Genomic DNA, 19056 nt, shown 5'->3' with positions numbered 1-19056 from the left:
CTTGCTCTGCATGAACCATGTGTGATACCTTGAGCGGGGCTCAAACCCGTGTCTTCATGAGGTCGTTTCCTGCTCTGAAGCGACGTCGTAGACCCCTGGACTATCTTCAGCGTCGGAGAACGAGTCGCGGCAGGAGAAAGTGTTTGGACGGAGCTCACTCAGAGTTTTTCCAGTGACTCAACTGACAGTCTGGTTAACTCAACAGGTAAAAGATCCTACTTCACCAAGGTTGATATTAATGGTTCAGATTCCACCTGTTGATGGTGATTCGACTTTTAGTGAAGTTGAAACGTTTGGAGAAATTGAAAAAGTTTTGCATCCACTACACATCACAGGAAGATATTTAATATCACTGCAGACCCCCTTGAAAACACATATATCGACTATACAAAGAATGTCCGCGGCAATTTTGATCACATCTTAATGAATATCTGTGGAAGGTGGAGTTAAAGGTTGCAGGGAGCCAAAGATTTGTCACAATGCACATTCCTATAGGAAGATTGGTGGTGCTGTGGTTATCACTGTTGCCTCTCAGCAAGAAGGTCTGATGTTTGATCCCTTCCTTTGTCATGACTTTTTTTTTTTTTAGATCATACTATGGCATGTTGTCCAAATTATAAAAAAAATAAATAAAATAAAAGTCATACTATAGCAAAAAGTGACCCAAAACTCATTTTTGGGTCACTTTTTGGAAAACATGTATGACTTTTAAAAAAAAAATAATAATTTTTTTTATCACATTTTGGACGACATGCTATATTATGACTTTAGGGTCACTTTTTGGCCGCCACAGGCACACCGATCGACGAAAACGAATTCTTATGATAGCTTTTAATTACAAACATGTTAAGAGTGCACAGACTAAATTTCTGTGTCGCCCGACAAAATTTAGAGAAGTTCGTTACATGTGCGAATCGCCGAAAATGGCGACTAAATTCAAAATGGCGGACTTCCCGTTGCGTTGACGTCATGGTGCAATGAGACGTGATAAACACGTCCACCGAGTTTCGTGCATGTCGCCGCCGAGGCATCTCTCTAGGGGGCGCTAGCGAGCCATTTGGACACGCCCACAAAATACGATTTTTTTTTTTTTTTTTTTTTTTTTTTATAATAATAATTGCTTGAATAACAATAAAGCTTTCTCACCATCAGCGCTCGAGCCCTAAAAATAATTTAAACCAAATAATACCAAATAATTAAAAAAAAAAGATCGTCAAATACATTTTGCGGTATAACCTTAATTACATTTGTTATCACTGTGTGTCCACGAGGTGTCGCTGTCGCGACATCTGGAGCTGCTCACGGGTACAAGAGTCGTGGTCAGGTGATTGTCTTGTCCCCGGAAGTGCGAAGGTTATTATTATTATTTTTATTTTTTAAATCTAGTGGCGCCAAAGTATGTACGTCGTGCTCCAGACTGTGAGTGTGTAAAGTTTTGCTCTAGTGCGGGATTACCGGACATTTATGTACTGGAAAAGAATAAAAGGGGGATTGTTATTCTGCAACCAAAGGAACAGCCTGAGGAGGAGGAGGAGGAGGAGGAGGAGGAGGGAGTAACGGAGCATCAGACCACCGGTTCACTGCCCGGAGACCCGGAGAGGTAAGTGAAACCCCAACACTGTTGAACGGCCTTTTAAACTGTGGGGAAAAAACAAAAACACAAAAACACAAGTGGGCACGAATGTAACGCAACGTAGCAGATGGGAAATAGACAATTTAATAGTGATTAATTATTCATAGATGGATAGATATAGAAGTGTAACATTGAAGTGCTTTTATTTAAATACAGTCTGTCCATCGCTGGATTTGACTTTCTAAAAAAAAACCGGACCACGTCATGTTCATCCATCGGGTATCCACAACCTTTTAGATGTCGGTGCAGGCGTGTCGCTGTGACACTAGGTGGTGTACGTCGTCTTGAAAATGCCACCCAACCCCTCCTCCTCCACGTGGTCCCGAGTAGGGAGAGAAGTGACACGGAGACCCGCTGGTAGAATTTGATTTATTTGCTATAATCTCAAAAACATACTTCTTACTTTGCTTGCACTCCAAGAAATAAATATATTCAATTATAGGCTATGTAAAGTGTTTTAAAATGTGACCAGATTAACTGTTTGGATGTCATTAACTACTCCTCTGTGAAATGAATCTTGACTTGGGATCTTTACAATAATTTATTTCATGGCTATTGGCATCAAATTATGATATCACACACACACACACACACACACACACACACACACACAGACCCATATGTACACACATTATGCGCAGGATCTTTGAACTAGTATATGTGTAATCCCTTTTCTTGGAATTACAACAGCATGGCATATATATGGCATGGACTAAATTATCTCCCTGACTATCTTTTACAAGGACACTGCATTTTGACGTGATAATACAAGTTCAATCAACACCCAACAGTTAGCAGGAACGGCATATAGTACGTGAATACAGTTGTACAAAAGGTATACACAAACAATACACTATGTTACGTAGTTTGTCTCTTCAATATGGCAGGTACACACACACACACACACACACACACACACACACACACACACACACACACACACACACACACACACACACACCAAGTCACATATTCTGTGGCTGCAGACACTGAGTGAAGCACGCACTCCTTTGTTAGAGCTTGTACATCAGTTTCAGAGCCGCTCTGACCAGCTGTCACTCACACTGCAGATAGTCTTTGTACTCGAGGACAGGAGGAACTATGTACAAGGTTTAATTCATAAAATATTGCACTTATTGGCCCATTGCATCTCACAGCAACTGCTATGACAATGCTCCTAAGTCTGTAACACAGAGTGATATATACAGTGTCTTATAATATAAATCTACATAGATACGTCAGGACTGACTTCATGCGTTTTTTTTTTTGGGGGTTTTTTTGTTGCTTTTATTCAACTATGCATCAAACAACCGACGACGCTAAAAGAATTGTAATGTTTTGGCATAACTGGTTTTTTTGTTTTGTTTGTGGATTTTAAAATAAGCTACAACTTTTATACTACAGACTTATCATTAAGACACTACAGTACAGGATATGCCTGCAGGGGGAAGCTTTCCATTTTAAACTACTGTTTGTGGTATTTTCTAAGCAACTTACTAAGATTTTTTTTTCTTTCAGGAGGGACTTAATTTTACAGCACAAACATGACATTGAAGCATGCTGACTCAAAACTTAAACGATATTTGTTATATATGGCTGTTTATTCCATGCCAGAGCTGATCATATGTTGTATGTCGTACACTGTGCTGTGCTTTGACAGTTTCAGATTTTTATTTCATGAAATGCTGGATAATTGCCATCATATGGAGTTGAGGATGGTTAGGTTTGGGTAAGGCCTATCCTTAGATAAAACAGCACATATTGATTTTTTTTTTTTTTTTTTTTGGCAGCATGCTCATTGCATCAAACTATAAAGGGTTGTCTTAGAGGTTAAGCACAGAGAAATAGTTGCTTTTAAGATTTACAGATACACTTATCAGAGAAATCACACATCTACAGACAGCAAAGGGTGGAATAGTACTCACATCAACATTATACATACTGGATTCGTTCCAAAAGTCAGCAGGACAGAAGGACTTACAGAGGCCGTGTTGGAGATGCTAAAAGGCCACTTCTTTTTCCCCAAGGTAGACGATTTCTTTTTTTTTTTTTAAATGGCAAAGTTGCAGTCATTTGTGACTCAGACGTAATACTCGCACTCATGCAAACCCACACTCACTTACTGTACAGTCACGCAACAGCCACACTCCCCATACACACACAAAAAAGGCGCTACATCCCGTAGTGCACAAAATCATTGATTTGGCAACTTTAGGAGACAAAATAAACCTATAAAAGGAAAATACTGTACAAAAAAAAATAGAAAAAAATAATTATTAAAGCACTCACTGATTCTTTCCCTCATTGTATAATTATTCTAGGTCTTTAAAGGTTTTTAAAGGTTTTAAGGATTAACTGTACAGTATGACTATGAACTATTTCCAGCCTTATCAAACATACTTGTTTATAACCATACTAACTAGCCAAAGAATGGGAATATGGTGTCTCTATATTCTAGATATCCTGTAATGTTACACATTTTACAATAGCCATGTCTGTTTTCCTGGTTATTTGCTCTTGATATAAGGTGATAAAGTAGAGAGATAATACGACAGCATTTTGTAATTCTACCACTAAACAGGGTTTTGAACTGTAGTCCAGAGAAAGCAGCACTAGCAGGAGTGACAATGCTGAGGGAGAACAATACTCTGCACACTCTACCACCTTACGGGACCCCGTGCTGCTTTCGTTTAGCGCTCCGACGTCGGTCACTAACAGTTGCATCCGGGCTGTTGGAGGGGCGGAGCGCTGTCTGTGAGTTTGGCAGTGGGTGCTCCCGTGGTGACAGCCGGATCCGTGTCCAAGCTCTCGGACATCTTGTCGCAAATTAGGTCGACGAGGCGTTCAAAGGTCTGCTTCACGTTGATGTTGTCCTTGGCGCTTGTCTCGAAGAACTCAAAACCTTAAGATGAGGGAGATCAAGACAAATGTGAACATACAGAAGAGGCCACGGCCAACTAATGATCGTAAGATCGATTTAATGTGTTTGTCGCGACGGATATGACTGTTTTTGTTGCTTCTGAAGGTTGCAAACAATGCTTGATTCTTTTTACTATTTCTATTATAATCCCAAAAAAGAAACATCCTGGCAAGCGTAAAAGAAACAAAAGGCACGGAAATCATATTTTTATGCAACAACATGATGATGCCACCCAAGTTAAAAAACAACAACATGAAGTGGTGAATGTTGCTCTTAGACTTACCCAACTGTTCTGCCAGCAGTCTGCCACTATCCACCGAGACCACTCGCTCTTCTTCCATATCACACTTGTTCCCAGCTAGCACCACCTGTGCGTTATCCCACGAGTAGGTTTTTATCTGGGTCGACCTGCAAATAATCAGAAACAAACGCATAAAATGATATCACATTCAAATTACCGTTGTTGCTCTGTTTTCTGAGAGAGTATCAGGCTTGTTTTGTGTCACTTTTTTATTGGACTGGATCCATCGCAAACGGACAGAAAGACGAAAGGGTGGAGGACATCATGAACAGTTTGTTCGCCATTCGGGCAGTTCATGAACTGCTTTTGTTTGACATCTTGAATGTTTGAGTCACCGACGGCAGCAGTGGGGAAGTGGTTCAACTGGTACTTCATAATGAAAATATGAAGTCAATATTTCTCAAATGTAAGTTATCTTCTCTTTTCTACTTATTTGTAGTTTGTCATACATAGTGGCACCGTAGCAACGCAGGTTATTAGCTTTAATCCCACCCAAACATATTGGCAACACTGGTTTGTCACCTAATATGGTAAACCATCAGTAAAGCTATCTTATATTGTGTCGTTGCGGTCGTAACAACCAATGTAAACAATGAAATATAATCTATAAAAACATTTATTGAGAATTTTTTTTTTCTCCAATACATTATTAAGCCTTATTAGTTCCTAATATTTATTATTTATATTGTTGTCATGCAGTTTACTGTGAATCAATGAGGTGCTTGCAACTGTTCTAATCTCTACAGGATGCTCGCAATATGGGAAGGAATTTAAGGAACACATTTCTCCTGTGGTGTTGCAGTTTCACTGAAAGTAGGGCAGCGAACATACCACGGGCTGAAAACTGGAGAGAAAAAGGCAGCAATTCAGGAAAGAAGAAGAAACAATGACGGAGAGGGAGAGAGCACGCAGCATCATGTTGGCACTCCTCCTCTCTCTCCCTGTCCAGTTCAGACTCGTTATAGCAGTTCAGATGTGGGTCACTTTGAATCCAACTGCTGATATTTTTCACTGACAAAAAAAACAGCAAAAAAAAACTGCTTGTGTTTGTATCACAACTAACAAAGCTCCATATGCAGGCGATTGTGGGTCCATAAGAGTCGCTAAATTAAAGAGGCTAAATGCTTTCATGTTGCTGTTGTAATTATTTCAAGTTTATGTGTAGAACAATATTAATATGATTCATTTCTTCAAAGTCCGACATTTGATGTCAGCGTTACAATATTTCCCTGTTTTGTCTGTGACACAGGCAGGAAACGAGCACGTCACGAGCTTAATTCAGCCACAGTCGGGGAAGGAGCCATTGCCATGGCAACACCCCCCCCCTTTTTTTTTTTTTCTCTGCAACCTTGTCAGAAGGAACAAGGGAAAGAGAAAGTGGAATTAAAGCCTGTGGCAAAGGCAAAAAAAAAAAAAAAAAAGGAGGATACCGGTTATGTGGTCGGTAAAAACTAAAAAAAAAAAGAGCCTCTTCTTTTGTACGGATTTGTGCCGTCTGGTAAGTGAGGTCACAGGTAACGGCCCGGGATTGTTGCTGCCAGTGACACACTTGGCTACGTTAATTAAGATACCTGTCACAGACTGTGCTCAGACTGCAGTGTTCCATCAAAGTGTCAGACGGGGCCTTTTAAAGAATAATAGGTGTGTCTGGCTCCGACCTCTCTTTACAAGAAAGCCTGTCCTGCTCACGGTGACGGGAAATTCATCCGAATACAAATCGGGCTGATAACGTGGAGTGCTTTAACACAATTCCTGCTAATAATAGCGTTCAGCCTCCCAGCTGTACGTCGCTTTTAAACATTTCATCCCCGCTCAAAGAACGCCAGGTTTTAAACACGCGTCTGGTTGGGTTAAATGAAACCGCTTCAGCCGTGACGGGTCCGTCCTAAAGCAGCTGTCAAGTGTTGCCAGCTATGTGACAAAGGCGAAGTAGACGCTGGCCTTTTAATAAGTGATTGTCATAGTCCCACAGTGATTGCAGGCCACCCAGCAATGCAGGTGAAAAAAAAAAAAAAAAAAAAATACCACCATCGCCAGCATATCACATCTTTTCCCTGCAGCTGATACAACAGAAACATCATAAGAATATTAATATTATCAATCAGAAATGTTTCCTCTCAAACCTGCACAATTCTGTGATTCCGTAACCAGAGAGAGAAAACTGTGAGACGACCAGGTGCGGATAAAGTAGGAAAAGGACCGTTTCCTATTGCAACACCTCACGGCGTTAAGAGAAAGATCAGCGACATGTAAATCAAAACGCGTTCCTCCGCGACGGCAGCGCCGAATCTCCTTTGTGTTTCACCAAAGCTTCGGAGCCGTTGTGCTGTTCTGGTAATGTGTTGTTTCTAGTGCAAAACTCCTAACCCACAAACCTGGTCCTCTGCGGCTGATTGAACGTGGCCTTCCGAGTCCCGTTTTAGACACGAATGCATCGTCATAAATCACAGCCGTTTGGGCTTGGCTCAGAGTTACTAGTCAGCCGGCAGACACTTGTGTCGTGACTCATGAGCGTACCAGAGCCACGACCTTGACAAGTTTCCTCCTGATCCTTCGGCCTGACGAAGACGCACACAGTACGCCATATGACAAGCCTGTCAAATATTACACAGAGAGAGAGAGAGAGTTTGGGGAAGGGAAGCAATTTTGAGTCGTAGATTTCAGAAAGGAAAAAAAAAAAAAATAATCACGTGCAATATCAACCGGGCCAGATATCAACTCGCTGCATTACGGCTGCAAACGGGAAGCCCGCTTTTAGACGTGGACGTGACGCTCGGAAATGACATAATTCCCCATCCAGATTTCGAAGATGACACTTTGACGCAAAACTGTCAAAAATGGGGAAGTGTGACTCACCAGTCCTGCACGGCACCGAAAGACTCCTCGTTGGTGATGTCGTACATGAGGATGAAGCCCATGGCCCCGCGGTAGTAGGCGGTGGTGATGGTCCTGTAGCGCTCCTGGCCTGCCGTGTCCTACATACAGACGGCATGATTTAGCGTTGTGGTTTTGGCGGCCGACTTGATCTTCAGACTTTCAGGTTAAGCGACGTCGCCGCGGCCCCCCCCGCACGGCGCACGCCGGGTACGCCAGTCCGCCGCGGTAAATGAGCAGACGTGCGGCATCGCTACGTGCCGCTGTGCGTTCATATCAAGAGACTTTTGGTCTGAACTGGAACACATATTTCAGGTTGCTAAATCGACACTCGCTCACGGCTTCGTCAGCGCTGAGGAAATTATCATTGCACTAATTGCCTCGCTTGGCTTTGCGTTAATAAGGTGCCAAAAACAGCGATTTTCGGTTTTGGCTGACGGGATTGATTCTTTCCTCTCAATAAAATAACCGCTCAGCTGTGTTAAACGTCGGCTGGTGCGGCGTTAAGAACTCGGCTTGCCGTGTGTATTTCTTAGAAAAGGGGGTAAAAATGAGAAGGTAAAAGGACTTGGACGTCGGAGAAGCCGCTTGCTGTTCATGGTAAGGCTGAACAAATTGCTAAGAGGAAAAGCAAGCGATTACACAGCCCTTGAGGAGTAGTACAGTGTACACAGATTACCTCGGAAACGAGCAGTCGCTGCAATCTCTGCAACTTCAAATGCTTACCGAACAGATGAAGCTTCGCGTTTGCGTATGAGCTGCCGTGTCCGTTTTGATCCTCGCCCCGATTATCACTAAACTCTCCTGTAATCGATTACAATTTACAGACTTGTTTTGCATTTCCAGCTACATAACGACAAATCTAAAAGACACCCCCCCGTTGTTTGTGCTGCGTGTTTAACCGCTGCTGTTATACCCGCGACGGGTGTGTTTGCCCCGGCTTCTGTGAACCGTGACAGGGGACTTCTGGCTGCTCCACTCGGCCCTCTTGTCGAACAGAGGCCCAACAGGCGGCGCTGGATTGTATTTACCGCATCAGTTTCGCTTTCTGTCAGTCTGCACATGGCTGCAACAGTGTGCCTGTTATAGCCAGAGGACAGCTCTGACCTTCACTCCACAGAGACAGGGCTCACAGCCTGCCGAGCTTTCACACACACACACACACACACACACACGCACGCACACACACACCACGGCGAGGACCCTTTTGTTCGTTTACAATAACACAAAAACAAAATGTGGACGTGTGTAGGTTTCGCGTCAGCGGCTTGTCTGCGTAGAATAAATAGTATCTTTTGTGGAGTGACAAGCTGAACAACGCGGAAGATGACGATGAATGTGTTTCAGTGATTTATTTATTTATTTATTTATTTTTTTGGAGTTATGTTTTGTTACTTTGCATACACCGAGTCTCGTTCCGGTCATCTGAATGCTAGTTTACCCTCCAGCCTGTTTTCTTGTCTGAATTTGAAGTCTTTCAGTCACCTATTGATTCTTGGCCGAGTGCTCGACAATGACCTTTGCGTTTCCAGGCTATTTTGGTGGGTCGGTTTTGCTTGTTCTCAGTGAAAAGACACAGTGGGACGGGGGGGAAAAAAAAAAATTCTGCTTGAGTCCGGAGAATTTGAGCTCCTTGAAAAAGCTTTGCTCGTAGCCCGCCGCTCACCGGTAATCAATCGCCAGAACTCTTCTTCGCTCATTGAAGTGAGTTTCTATTTTTCACGAGGATGAAGTTGCCAACACGGTTTCATTCGCTTCAGCCAAATGCGACAACGGGGACAACTCTATGATGCATTATGATGCTTTTATCTCTTGGCAGATTAATGGTGCGACTACCACGGTGACATCAGCCAACACCCATCGCCTTAAATGGCCACTTATTGTACGTCTCAGCTCTCACTCAGCCCAATTAAAAGAGACAGGCCAATTGTCTGGACACGAGGCCGGTCCTTTTTTCTCTCTGTGTATGCTTGTCTTTGCTAATGACGTAAACGCATTATCCCGATTAGCCAGACATTTGACGAACCCGAGCTTCCACATCCTGACGGAGCGCTTTTACTTTGTGTCTTTATGTGATTAGCAAACACCTCTGAAGGAAAGCTGGCGTCGGCTGTAGGGTAAAAATAAAAGAAAGCGTGAGAGAGAGAGAGAGACTGACGGGAAAAGTAGTGAAGTGAAAGAACCAGAAAGAGTGGAGCTTTTACGTATCTTTCTCCTCACTATCTCAGACAATCTGCTTCCACAGCTCAGAGGAACTCCTAATTAAACAGCCGCCGACATTCTTCAGTTTCCCACACATTCACAGGAAGGTGTCGCTTCGGCGTTCTTCCCCACTGTGTGCCAAACTAACGCTTACTAGTCTCCTGTCAGTACTGTTGAGACCTCCATCTGTCTTGCGTACTTATATCGGAGGGTTAAACCAAGAAAACACAATAAGCTTTATAGAGTTAATAAAGCACACGGCTCGATACGCCACATTTTTGACATTATAAAATGTCTTACAGAGTAATAGTCCTTTTTGTAGGAATTCATCATGTAAAATATTGCTTGTGGAGATGTCCTAGTCCATTATTATTGTTTACCTGTTTGTACCTGCAATGCAGAAATGGTAAAAAAAAAAGAAGTAGGGATTTGCTTTAATTATACATCTCACACGTTGACTGAAGTTTATACAACATAACCCAAATCCTTTCTGTAACGAGACATGAAAGGAAACGCGTATCTCGGCATACTAAGCAAGCATGATCTGTCCTGAGAGCCTAAACCCGGACTGAAACTGAATTAATGCAGGTGATCCCTCGTGCGCCGCTCTTTTTTTCCTGAATGGCCGAGCATACTGGCCACAATGGCCCGCCTTTAAAAACTTATTGATTGAAAGAGGACGATATGGGCAGAGGTCAGGACAAAGTGGGCACCGCACATGCAGTGGATTGACAGCCTTTTACCGACAGTATTCACTCTGTAGGAACACAAAGATGGAGAGAACAAGAGAAACGAGGGAGCAGGGCGACTCGGAAGAGCCCCTTTCACCCCCCACCCACCCCTTAGAGCTTAGATAGTCCGCCGGGAGACCTTGGAGGAGAACAGAAAATAGATTTCTTCTACACATTAACTGTATTTCAACATGTTAATGTTCTTAACTTCAGTGAATTAAATCGACACAAAGAACAAACTGAGACGTGATAGCAAAACATAGCAGCGGTTTGTTGTACGTTGGTGCTTTGTAGCCTAGAAATGCATTTTCTATCTTTATAAATTGCCATTATTGCTTTATATGTATATATATATATAATGAAGTTATTATCTGGTGTTGACCAGGGAAGGAGTGCAGCATGAACAGAAACAACATACCTTCGATTGCAATTTTATGCTCGTTTCATCTGTCTTGGTCAAAATCAAACATTTTGTGGCTCCCCTCTAAATGTTTAATGTTTGGATGTGAATATTTCATACCCAGATCTGCAGTTTGATCCTCTTGTCGTTCTTGTACACAGTCTTCACTTTGAAGTCGATGCCCACTGTGCTGACGAAGGCCGAAGTGAAGGCGTCATCGGCGTAGCGGAACAGGAAAGACGTTTTGCCCACGCTGCTGTTGCCGATGATCAGCAGCTTGAACATGTAGTCAAAATTTTGGTCCCCTCCCTCTCCCTTTCCTTTCACATCCTGAGTGGCAGCCATCTGCAAAAACAGGAAGAGATGTCAGAAAGAATGCATTCAGCGCTTAACCGTACATGGCTTCTTTTTTTTTTTGGAGATAGATGTGAAACCATCTTAGAGATCGTTTGCTTTTTCACTTGACTTTGAACCATTTCGGTAAACAACCCCTAGTTTACACACCAGGAAGTACAAGAGAGGTGAGGACATAGATGCAGTATGCAGAGTACTACAGTACAAGCTTGCTGTCCAGGCCGCAGATCAGAGGTGACAGAAGGCTGTGTCAGGCAAAGCAGCATGACCAACGCAGCAAGCTGTTGTATCGATGAGCATTAGATAACCAGGGTTTAAAAAAAGAAGAAGCTGAGTTTGTCTTTTTGTGTTCTAAGCCCTTTTTTTCCTTAAAGGAGTTTCTTTGATGAAACCAGGGGATTGTTATAATTGTTATGAACCCAAGAGCAATAATTAGCTCATAAATAAAATTCAGATTTTGTTCTTTTTACGTACCGGTTGAAATACTGTTTTTAATTTTCAAAGTGGACCTAAAACATGTCATACCTCCTTTTTTTTTTTTTTCTTCTTGCAGTTTTACATTTAGGACATTGTCATTCTGCCTCAGAAAAGTTGTCCTACCAGAAATACAGCCACGTTCAAGCAAACATCAAATCTCTTCCGTGTCACAACTGCTATAATGTCGTTCAAAGGGCAGAACAGGAATGAGTCTCGCAGCGCATCGACAGCGAGCGTTTCCGTAACAGCAGTCAGCGGTCAACGACCCGAGAGGACGAGAGTACTACGATCAAGATGACAAGAGCGCAGTCATCGTTGCTCCAAGGTGAATGTTTTGACAAAGACCCACTGAGCTCATGTGCTAATAAGCATGTGCATCCAAAGCTCCCTCTGTAACGAGCCCGTGCAGTTAATAAAAGATGCCGGACCTTCCCATCCTGCACTGAGGTTCTGATCGCTTCCGTGTATGAAACACCCACCGAGGGAGGCTTTGCAAGGACACCGTTTTCAATATATCATTGCAATAATGTCATTTACGCGCACCACGATAAAAAAAAAAAAAAAACCCAAAAAAACATGCATTTTGATATGAAATTACACGACGTAGTTGAGCAAGGATCCGCACGCCGGCTAACGTTAGACGAGCAATTCTGGGCAGGAGGTCATTTATATCTATTCATGAAATTCTTCCACATAAGAAACTAAGAAAACGCGCTGAGGACATTGTGAGAACAAACCTTGTTTTGGAGGCCTCGCTTCTTATCTGTATCTGCACCTGTTTCGTACGGTACAGTTTTTTTTTTTTTAATATATATATATATATTATATATATATATATATTGGAATCTAGTGCAGACGTTGGTTTTCTTCCCCCCTCCGTGTCTCTCTTTGGAGCGCCGAGCAATTTCAGCACCTGGGAGCTGTCCCCACCGCTTCGGATCTGGCACGCGCCCCTGAGCTTGACCGGGCTGGCTCGCGTGAGATGAGCACGAGCAAAAGGAAAGCGAGTTTCGTGCGTATCTCTGACGTCACGGTGGGGGGGGGGGGGGTGAAGAGAGCGGGAGTTGTAGTTTTTTGCGAGGTTCGGGCGCAGAAGGGGAGGACGGCATCAAAAGTACAGCTTTGACTACATTACTCGGCATGCAAGCGAATCACAGCTGCCAACAGCTGTGTGATTTACTGTGGAGACCCAGAGGAAGAAAAAACAACAACCTTATGGTTCAGCTTCTTTTCTTTTTTTTTTTTTATCAAGCATCAGACACGCATCGCGCCACAGACGCTCCCTGTCGGTCAAGACTACAGCAATAAAGCTGCAAAAACCAACGTGCAGCCTGTCACCGTCGAGTAAATAATAGCTTATTGCTGAAGGCTTAATAAGGGTTTCAAATATGGTAAAACGCATCTTACCTTTCCATACAAGTCCATCTGTCCTTTAATATTTCACCTGTTTGTGTTACAACTCGCTGCAGTATCTAATAAACTCCCTGCTGGGCAGCATCATTTTTTTTTTTTTTTTTTTTTTTCAGGAAGCAATAGCCTCTCCTTTTGCGTCACTCTCGCTCGGTACTTCTGACGCCCCCCCCCTCCCCCCCTCCCCCCGCCCCTGAAGCTGGAGCACCCGCTTCAGAGAGCAAGCGGCTGAGCGATGTCTGAGTGCTGATGAATATTGTTATCGTGGGCCTTTTCAATAGGAGCAAGTGCAGGAGGAGGCCGCGGCGGAAGTGGAAAAAAAAAAAAATAAATGGACATCTTTGCAATTGTAATTGCACCGCGGCCTCTTTTTTTTTTTAGGCGGATTCAAAAACCTGCATAATTAATTGGAGAGGTGCAAACGCGAATGGGTAATATTACAAGACCATAAATCAGCACCGGTAGGCTCATACTAATTTGAGCATTTTCCTGTGAGCATCTGTAGTTTATAAATTAGGAGCCTACTATATCCTACTATTCACCCCCCCCCCCCTCCTCCTCCTCCTCCTCCTCCTCCTGAAAGCCTATGGCCGAGCCTGTAATAGTCACCATGTCCCATGACCCACAGCACTAGACACAGCACATGAAATAGTCCCTAACTTCGGAGTGCGACTCGCAGACAGACCCAGGCTCTGGCTGTCAGGCGTATCGGACCGAGCAGACATGATAGGACGTGTATGAAGTTATAGGGCGGGATATACTGATTGATTGGCCTCTGACTGGATGATCTGTGTGTGCAGGCTGCCGAGTGCGCAGCAGACCAGGGGGTAGGTCAGGTAGGCTGCACGATGTCCGTCTCTACACACGTTTATGTAGCTACCTTCACAAGTGTAGGGATATATACACACATACAAAGCTCTCTCTCTCTGTGTGTGTGTGTGTGTGCGCGTGTGTGTGGCCTGCTCATAAGCGAGTTGTTCATGCATTTGGTTGCGTTTTGCAGATTTATTTATTTTTTCCAGAATTGAGAAATCCTCAAACTCTCGTCGGCGTTGTTTGAAGGTATAAGCTTCTGGAATAAGTTGTGCTCCCGGTCGAGCTCCTCGCGTCGTTAAGAGTAGACCGATCTGAAACAACACGAGCTGTCGTTTCAGATCTTTTAGCACATGACCGAGGTAAACAAAACTTTTCGAGAAGGTTTTTTTTGCTTGCGAAAAGGCCGCTGCAGCGCCATCTGCTGTCGGAAAGGGTGCCCCTGTTGAAACTTGTAGCCCAACTCGGCAGCAGGACAAGTCGGCCCTCAGAGGCTGCACTGTCGTAATGATTTAACAAAGCAATATGAGCAGAAATCGAAGAACTCGCTGCATCATCTTATCTCTTGATAGCGAAGTGAGCTCTATGTGTTTTACGTTGTGACTTTTAAGTTATTTTAGATCTTATTTTCCAAATGAAATTCAAAAGTTTATGAAATGACAAAATATTTGTAGAAAATTATTCTAGCGTGAAATTAATACATTTGGTGGTTTTGAAAAAAAAAAAAAAACTATCAGACCTTTTTAAAGTTTTTAGTTTACAAAATGTAAATCTTGCTTCTAAAGACTGGATTCTAGGAAGATCCTGATTTATTTTTCATAAAACATTAGGAATCATACTCCTCAAAGCTGTAGATGGTGACCTGTTTCTTTACAGAAATGTCAGCATTATTTTTTTAGTGTATCCATGAAGCATTTAATAGCTCAACTTAGCAGGGCTGATATAATGGCCAATATTGGATTTTTGTGTCTGAATTTTGGCACGATAGTCCCGAGAAATTGTCTGGCCCGATAATCAGACTGAATTTCTAATTTGTTTCACTTCACTCATTTAGTCTTGTTGGCGGGGGGATGTTTTACACGCCTATTGTTTGTCTCTAACCGCCAGTCATTATGAGTGAGCTTATATTTTTGGCAACATCATTTTCAGTGGACACAGAAGCTGCATTTGTGGATTATTTTTCTCATTGATCAATGAAATATTCTGATTTTAAAGTTGTTCTTGTCATCATTTTATTGGTCGCCCTCACTCTCAATCCCTATTAAGATCTGATGGGTCAACGCTTCCTTCGAAGGCACAAACAGACAACGATGCACCAAACAGTTGTCACAAAAATAAAGCAAATACAAATTGTCCTAACAATAAATGTTTCTTCAATAAACCCTTCGAAATTGTTTTTACTCAAGAGTGAGCTATTCAGAAGATCTTTCGAGATCTTTCCTGACATAAAAGATATCGTTATCTAACAGGCTTCACTTATATCTCCGGACAGTTTGCAATGGAGGACTCCATTGAGGTGATTCTGCAAGACCACGGCAGGGCCTTTCCCACCAACAGACACCATCCCGTCGTGTCAGCCTGCACAGGTGCTCTGCTCACAGGCCTGTATGGAGTATGGAGCCTCTTTGCCACCCCCGGCTTCCGCAAAATCCCGCGGAGCCTCAAGGTGCTTGAGATTTCCTTGTTGTGTTTTCGTCCGACCCACACACACACACACACACACACACACACACACACACACACACACACACACACACACACACACACACACACACACACACACACACACACACACACACACACACACACACACACACACACACTGCCCCCCTTCAAATATATTGAATGCTTTACGGAGAACTTCACCATCAACTACAGTGTTAATCTGAAGTTCATTTCATGTTTGTAGTACTCGTGAGATGATTCTTGGCTGCCGACCGGCTATATTTCACATTGAACATGTAATAGCAGAAAAGTGGATTTGTACAGTATGACAGATTAAACCCAGGGTACCAGAGCTAGACACAAGAGAGTCTTGTTGAACTTGTAATTCAGACAGATGTCGTGCAGCAAGTCCACTGACAGTGAGTCTGGAGATCAGACTCAAGGTTGTGGTCGCAGCAGATAGAAGACTTGTCTGTTGTGAGCAGAATACTGGTTTATGTGAAGCTTCTCCGAAAAATGTTTTAGATTAAGACCTCATGGATTTTAAAATTAGATTTTAGGTTGTAATTTGCACTTTTCCGTCAAATTTATCTGCAATGTTGAAGCTCTTATTTACCAGCCCGATAGCAAGGAAGCCTAACAATAATTCCCCTACTACCTGTCACATGACTTACTCTGTGCTTGTACTGTGGTCCAGGTTCCTTATTTGCCCTCCAGTAAAGTTCAGACACTGAACACTATGAAGCTGCTTGAGGGACGAACAGGTCGCTTAGCAGATCTGGGATCAGGAGATGGAAGACTGGTGAGTGAGATGCTTCTCTCTTTGAAAAAAATGTGGATCCAAATGTACAAATCTGACTGTAAAACTGTGTGTGTGTCATGATTCAAATCCATGCCAGCGTTTGTTGTGTTGTAAACGCCTCTATTGTTGCTCCTAAGCTACTTATTGTCATATTCCGCGCGCTCCTGTTTGATTTGCAGGTGTTTGCGGCCTCTGCTGCTGGTTTCCAGTGCACGGGGTTTGAGATAAACTCAATTTTAGTGGCGTATGCCAGGAGCAAGGCCTGCTGGACAGGAGTCCCCTCCAGCCAGGCAAACTTTGTTAAAAAAGACTTCTGGAAGGTAAGATTTTTAATGGAAATGACTGCTTCTCTTACACCTCATCAAAGTTGTGACATGTTTGTGTCTTTTCTTTTGCCACAGACTGATTTGTCTTCATACAACAACGTGATAGCTTTCCTTGCTCCGGGAGTGGTGAGTGGTTCCCCTTTTAAAGAATTACTTCTCTCCCTTGCTGTGGATCGTTTGATGCTGTATCGATAATCAGTATACCATTGAACTGATTCCTGACTTGCGTTGTCTGATTGGTTCACAGATGGAGGTGCTGGGTGAGAAGCTGTTGAAAGAGCTTTCCAATGATGCGCGAGTCATCGCTTGTCGTTTTCCTTACCCTAACTGGCCACAACAATCATCTGTTGGTTCCGGACTTGACAAGACTTTTGCTTATGACATTAGCACCGTGCGCTCACAACTCGGAAATGTCCCGAACACAGCGGCGTAATACAACCTCTCCCCCCGGTACTGTCAAAACCCTCCTGTCACTTTGTTTTTTTTTCTAGTAACTTAAAAGAGTACTAGACAAAGAACACGTATCCGTATTGGGTAATCAGAAACCCTTTTTGGAAATACAACTGCTGTCTGTTAGTTCTATGGCTGGTCAGGAGTGATCCTTCTGAAAGATTTCTTTGAACATTAAACAAGGATGAGCATTACTTTAAGAAAAAAAAAAAGTCACATCATTTGGCGCCGGCAGTGTTTGTTCAGTCTTTGCACCTCGAGCACAGACTGACTCCGTGCTATATTGCTGATGACCCTGATGTAAATGTCCTCATGCACCACTATCTCAATTATGGCAGAGCTCTCTTCCTAAGAGCTCCTCCACTACAAGTAATTTTACTTCTGTGTCATAACCTATCTATCCACTTAGTAGCACACTGGAAGAAACACGGTGAGGGAATATGTATTTGTTTTGTGAGGTTGTAGTTAGATTCACAATATTTCACAACAATTTGTATTTAGTGGCATTTAAAAAAAAAATAACAATGCTTCTAGCTTGAGGCCATTCTGGGATGTCCTCCATCTGACTTTCAGACAGTCACGAAGGGTTAGGCACAGAGACATTTTTATGTTGTGCACAGCCACTATACAGGTGGTCCAAAATAATTACCCGTGTCACTGACCCTTAGAGTACATCGAATAAGTAGCTGGGTAGAGAAATGGGCATTTTAACCTGAGAACTACGGTTATGTATGTGTAACCTTCTGTTTGTCTCTCCAGTGGACAAATGATAAGCTTTTGATTTGTATTCAAATGACTATTTTATACACATTTTGAAATGTAGTATTTGGCTATCCACCAATGAGCAATGAGGGTCTCTGCTGCAGGTAAAATAAATCTAAACATGCTTTTCATGGATATGGAATATGAGAATTTCTGCAGCCTTGGTGAAGGAATTAACGCTCTGTGGTGGGTGGTGTGCTTAAACTGTCTAACTGTAGCACCCGCAATGAATGACAGGATAATACTATCATTTTAGTTCATAGGTCATTACAATATACCTGCCACTGCAAACTAGAATACTAATTTTCCAGAGTACTGCCACCTCTACAACCTTTCATACCACTGCTTACATTCGGCGTAGTCGTTCAGTGAAGTCTCTCACTTCACTGCCCAGTTGCAATACGATACATGTATAGACCTGGGTAAACATCTAAGGGCAGAACGGGTCTGTAACCTGCACCGTGGGTGTTACAGTGCTTCAAATCGCCACCTGAGGGTGCCAGTGCTCCAAACTGGGTTTGCTGCAACAACAGGATAAGGTGAGCCTGAACAGAATACAGATAGTGGTCCTCCTCTGCATAGAGGATATTTCATCGACCAAATATTTCACAATTCCAACACCTTGAAATATATTTTGGACCAGAATGTAAAAGGAACACTCGCCTGCCTAGTTTGCGTGAACAAAATAAGGAAACTACAGCACATGTCTGTCTCTGTTATTGTTGTGACTGGTGATGGGAATTAACATTATTAATCGTCAGGTTCTACGCGCTGCTTTATCCACTTTCCATTTCATATCTGTGTCATCACCAACACAAATGTACATGCAAGGAAATCAATATCAGGCAGACCTCATGCGCTCATTTCTCTGCGTGACGTCAGAGAGAGGGCGGCAGACAGAGGGGTGGGGTGAGTGCCAGGGTATAAAGTCTCGCA

At 42.9% G+C, this 19056-nt stretch overlaps 2 protein-coding genes across 4 annotated transcripts; one reads left to right on the top strand and one right to left on the bottom strand.

Moving 5' to 3' along the window:
- Positions 1 to 2159: 2159 nt before the first annotated feature.
- Positions 2160 to 13414, bottom strand: rab3c (RAB3C, member RAS oncogene family). 2 transcript variants are annotated; one of them, XM_069699512.1, is made up of 5 exons: positions 13300 to 13414; positions 11182 to 11406; positions 7711 to 7829; positions 4837 to 4961; positions 2160 to 4535 (listed from the first exon to the last, which is right to left on the bottom strand). In XM_069699512.1, the coding sequence occupies exons 1-5, from the start codon at positions 13315 to 13317 to the stop codon at positions 4345 to 4347; spliced, it is 678 nt and encodes a 225-aa protein (XP_069555613.1). In that variant the 5' UTR covers positions 13318 to 13414; the 3' UTR covers positions 2160 to 4344. The 2 variants fall into 2 exon arrangements, with proteins under 2 accessions (XP_069555613.1, XP_069555614.1); XM_069699513.1 differs by lacking the exon at positions 13300 to 13414 and adding an exon at positions 12630 to 12870.
- LOC138621444 (ATP synthase subunit C lysine N-methyltransferase) lies at positions 13180 to 17705 on the top strand. Of its 2 annotated transcripts, none has more exons than XM_069699514.1 (6): positions 13180 to 13283; positions 15608 to 15781; positions 16478 to 16582; positions 16762 to 16902; positions 16984 to 17034; positions 17156 to 17705. In XM_069699514.1, exons 1-6 carry the CDS (start codon positions 13281 to 13283, stop codon positions 17339 to 17341), a joined length of 660 nt encoding a protein of 219 aa, XP_069555615.1. In that variant the 5' UTR covers positions 13180 to 13280; the 3' UTR covers positions 17342 to 17705. The 2 variants fall into 2 exon arrangements, with proteins under 2 accessions (XP_069555615.1, XP_069555616.1); XM_069699515.1 differs by lacking the exon at positions 13180 to 13283 and adding an exon at positions 14132 to 14138.
- The last annotated feature ends 1351 nt before the right edge of the window (positions 17706 to 19056 follow it).

Source organism: Brachyistius frenatus, unplaced genomic scaffold (assembly GCF_029030835.1).
Source record: "Brachyistius frenatus isolate BFR_SWC_R1_liver_20210118 unplaced genomic scaffold, ASM2903083v1 Contig_30, whole genome shotgun sequence".
Lineage (NCBI taxonomy): Eukaryota > Metazoa > Chordata > Actinopteri > Embiotocidae > Brachyistius > Brachyistius frenatus.
This window is presented reverse-complemented; position numbering and strand designations above follow the sequence as displayed.

Coding starts and splice junctions, on each gene's coding strand:
- rab3c (XM_069699512.1), bottom strand. Junction 7,830..11,181: donor GGATCAAACTGCAGATCTGG/GTATGAAATATT, acceptor GTCTGTATGTAG/GACACGGCAGGCCAGGAGCG. Junction 4,536..4,836: donor ACTGCTGGCAGAACAGTTGG/GTAAGTCTAAGA, acceptor CCTCATCTTAAG/GTTTTGAGTTCTTCGAGACA.
- LOC138621444 (XM_069699514.1), top strand. Junction 15,782..16,477: donor AAATCCCGCGGAGCCTCAAG/GTGCTTGAGATT, acceptor ACTGTGGTCCAG/GTTCCTTATTTGCCCTCCAG. Junction 16,903..16,983: donor TTAAAAAAGACTTCTGGAAG/GTAAGATTTTTA, acceptor CTTTTGCCACAG/ACTGATTTGTCTTCATACAA.